Source organism: Urtica dioica, chromosome 6 (assembly GCF_054948205.1).
Source record: "Urtica dioica subsp. dioica isolate 48M chromosome 6, U.dioica_male_clone48M_v1_H2, whole genome shotgun sequence".
NCBI classification, from domain to species: Eukaryota; Viridiplantae; Streptophyta; class Magnoliopsida; order Rosales; family Urticaceae; genus Urtica; species Urtica dioica.
In genome coordinates, this window is record NC_142761.1 from 4147625 (window position 1) to 4149554 (window position 1930).

A 1930-nucleotide genomic window follows, 5' to 3' on the forward strand; every position below is an offset into this window, starting at 1 on the left:
AGCGTGAAAGCTTGTTTTTAAGTGCCCGGAAATATAGATAAATTGAGAACTGTGCTATTATTAGTATAATTTTTGTGTTTTAAGGCTTTTAGCAATGGATGATGTTTATAATATCAATTCTTATGCTTTCTAGTTTAAAGTACAATATAGTAGTGTAATGCCAGCATATATTGCCACGGTTGTCTTAATTAATAAAGTTTTCGTATTAAAATAATAAAAGCGACACGTTTCTGTATCAAATACATTCGAAGAAACAGAGAAAGTTATATTTTATATTAAATAAGAATATTTAATGAACAAGGGAGAAAGTCAAAGGAAAAACACCCCAAAAATTAATTTATCTAAAATTAGTAGTAGTACAACAACAAAGAAGTAGAGAAAAATAAATAAATGATGATTTTTTTTTTTTTCATTCAATTTTTCTCTCTCCTTAAGTTGCTACCCATAGAGGCTCCCAATTGAAGGCTCTTCTTTTATTTTCACCTTTGAACTGTTGTTCACCGCTCTCTTTGCACCTTCCTCTCCCAATCCCAAACTTTTCAATAATTACCATTTCGCCTCTTTCTTTTTCATTAGTGCCCTTGATCTTTTCAATATTTTGATATTCACCCTTGATCTTTTCAACCTTTAAACTTTCACCCTTAACGTTTTCAACCTTTTCACTTTCCCCCTCTTTTTTAGCATCTTCTTCTTTTGTAACTTCTTCTTCTTCTTCTTCTTCTTCTTCCAATTTGACGTCATTTTCAAAGCTCTCTCTTTCATTCTCTTTCTCCTTTTCCGAAGAGTCAAAATTGGGCGAGTAATTCCCAACCAAGCACAGCTTTAAGCGACCTTCCTCGGACCGATTGGCTCTGAAGCACGAGACGAGTCTCGACGGACCTTTCACCGCCGTGATCACAAGCCTTCCTTCTTCCCGGTGAGTCCTCATCTGAATCGAGTCTTTTCCGGCCATGGTGGTCAGCGGCGGCGGAAAGCTCCGGGGAGCCACTCTCGTCCTTCTCGCCGGAGAGCGGCTCGGAGTGATCTCCTCTCGGACCTCGCCGGCGAAATCTCTGTCGGAATCCGGAGCCGCACACCAGGTGTTCGACAGAATGCCGAGCTCGTCAGAGTCCGTAATTCCGGTCTCGTTTCCGAGATTCTCCGTGCAGAGCATCAAGCTGCTCTTGCTGAGAATCGTCGAGGAGGATCGCTTGTTGAGAGGATGGACGTAGGTCGTCTCTTCTCTTCCGGCGGGTTTCGCCGGAGCTTCATGAGAGAGCGACTGAAGGAAGCTCCAACCGCCATTAACGGCGTTCGTCGCCGTCGACGAGGGAGTAGTACTGCATTTCTGCGGCGCCGTGGGAGTTGGCGGCGACGGAGAGAGCCTGAGCCTGAGAGTGGTTCTCTGCTCGACTAAGTGTTGAGGCTCTAGACACGAGCCTTGCTGTTGCTGATGACACACGATCGTTGCCATATTGTTTCTATGTTTGACTCTTTTTTTCTTTTAAGAGAAGAGAAATAGTGAGTTAGTTATATATAGAGAAGATAGTAGATTTAGGGTTTGTAATAAGTTGTTATGTTGAGACTTGAGAGAGTTGTGTTTTGTTTTTGTGAGATGAAGAGAGGGATATATATAGAGATGAGGAGTGAGTGAATTATAAGCAAGAGTAAGGAAGGGTCTGAATATTTATAGTCCCAAAAAAGTGCCAGGATGTACTGTTGTTGAGAGAGAAAGAGAAGGCCTTTTTTTTACACCACTTGTACTATTATACAATTCCTATAATCAATCTGCCACACACACACACACACACACACTTATTCTTATTTTTTTTTCATTACTTATTATTTTTTAAAATAAATTTTAAATCATGTAATCAATTACATATGAACATGATTTAACATGAAATCTTTTTTCACGTTCATCTTACTACACAAATTAAACCATAAGAGC

At 40.1% G+C, this 1930-nt stretch overlaps 1 protein-coding gene across 1 annotated transcript; it reads right to left on the minus strand.

The window, feature by feature from the left end:
- Positions 1 to 252: 252 nt before the first annotated feature.
- Positions 253 to 1633, minus strand: LOC149393016 (uncharacterized). The gene has a single exon (XM_089616327.1). It carries the CDS (start codon positions 1451 to 1453, stop codon positions 431 to 433), a length of 1023 nt encoding a protein of 340 aa, XP_089472453.1. The 5' UTR covers positions 1454 to 1633; the 3' UTR covers positions 253 to 430.
- Positions 1634 to 1930: the final 297 nt, after the last annotated feature.

What these genes read in the sequence shown, in the direction of transcription:
- LOC149393016 (XM_089616327.1), bottom strand. Translation starts at nt 1,453, where the DNA reads ATGGCAACGATCGTGTGTCATCAGCAACAGCAAGGCTCGTGTCTAGAG.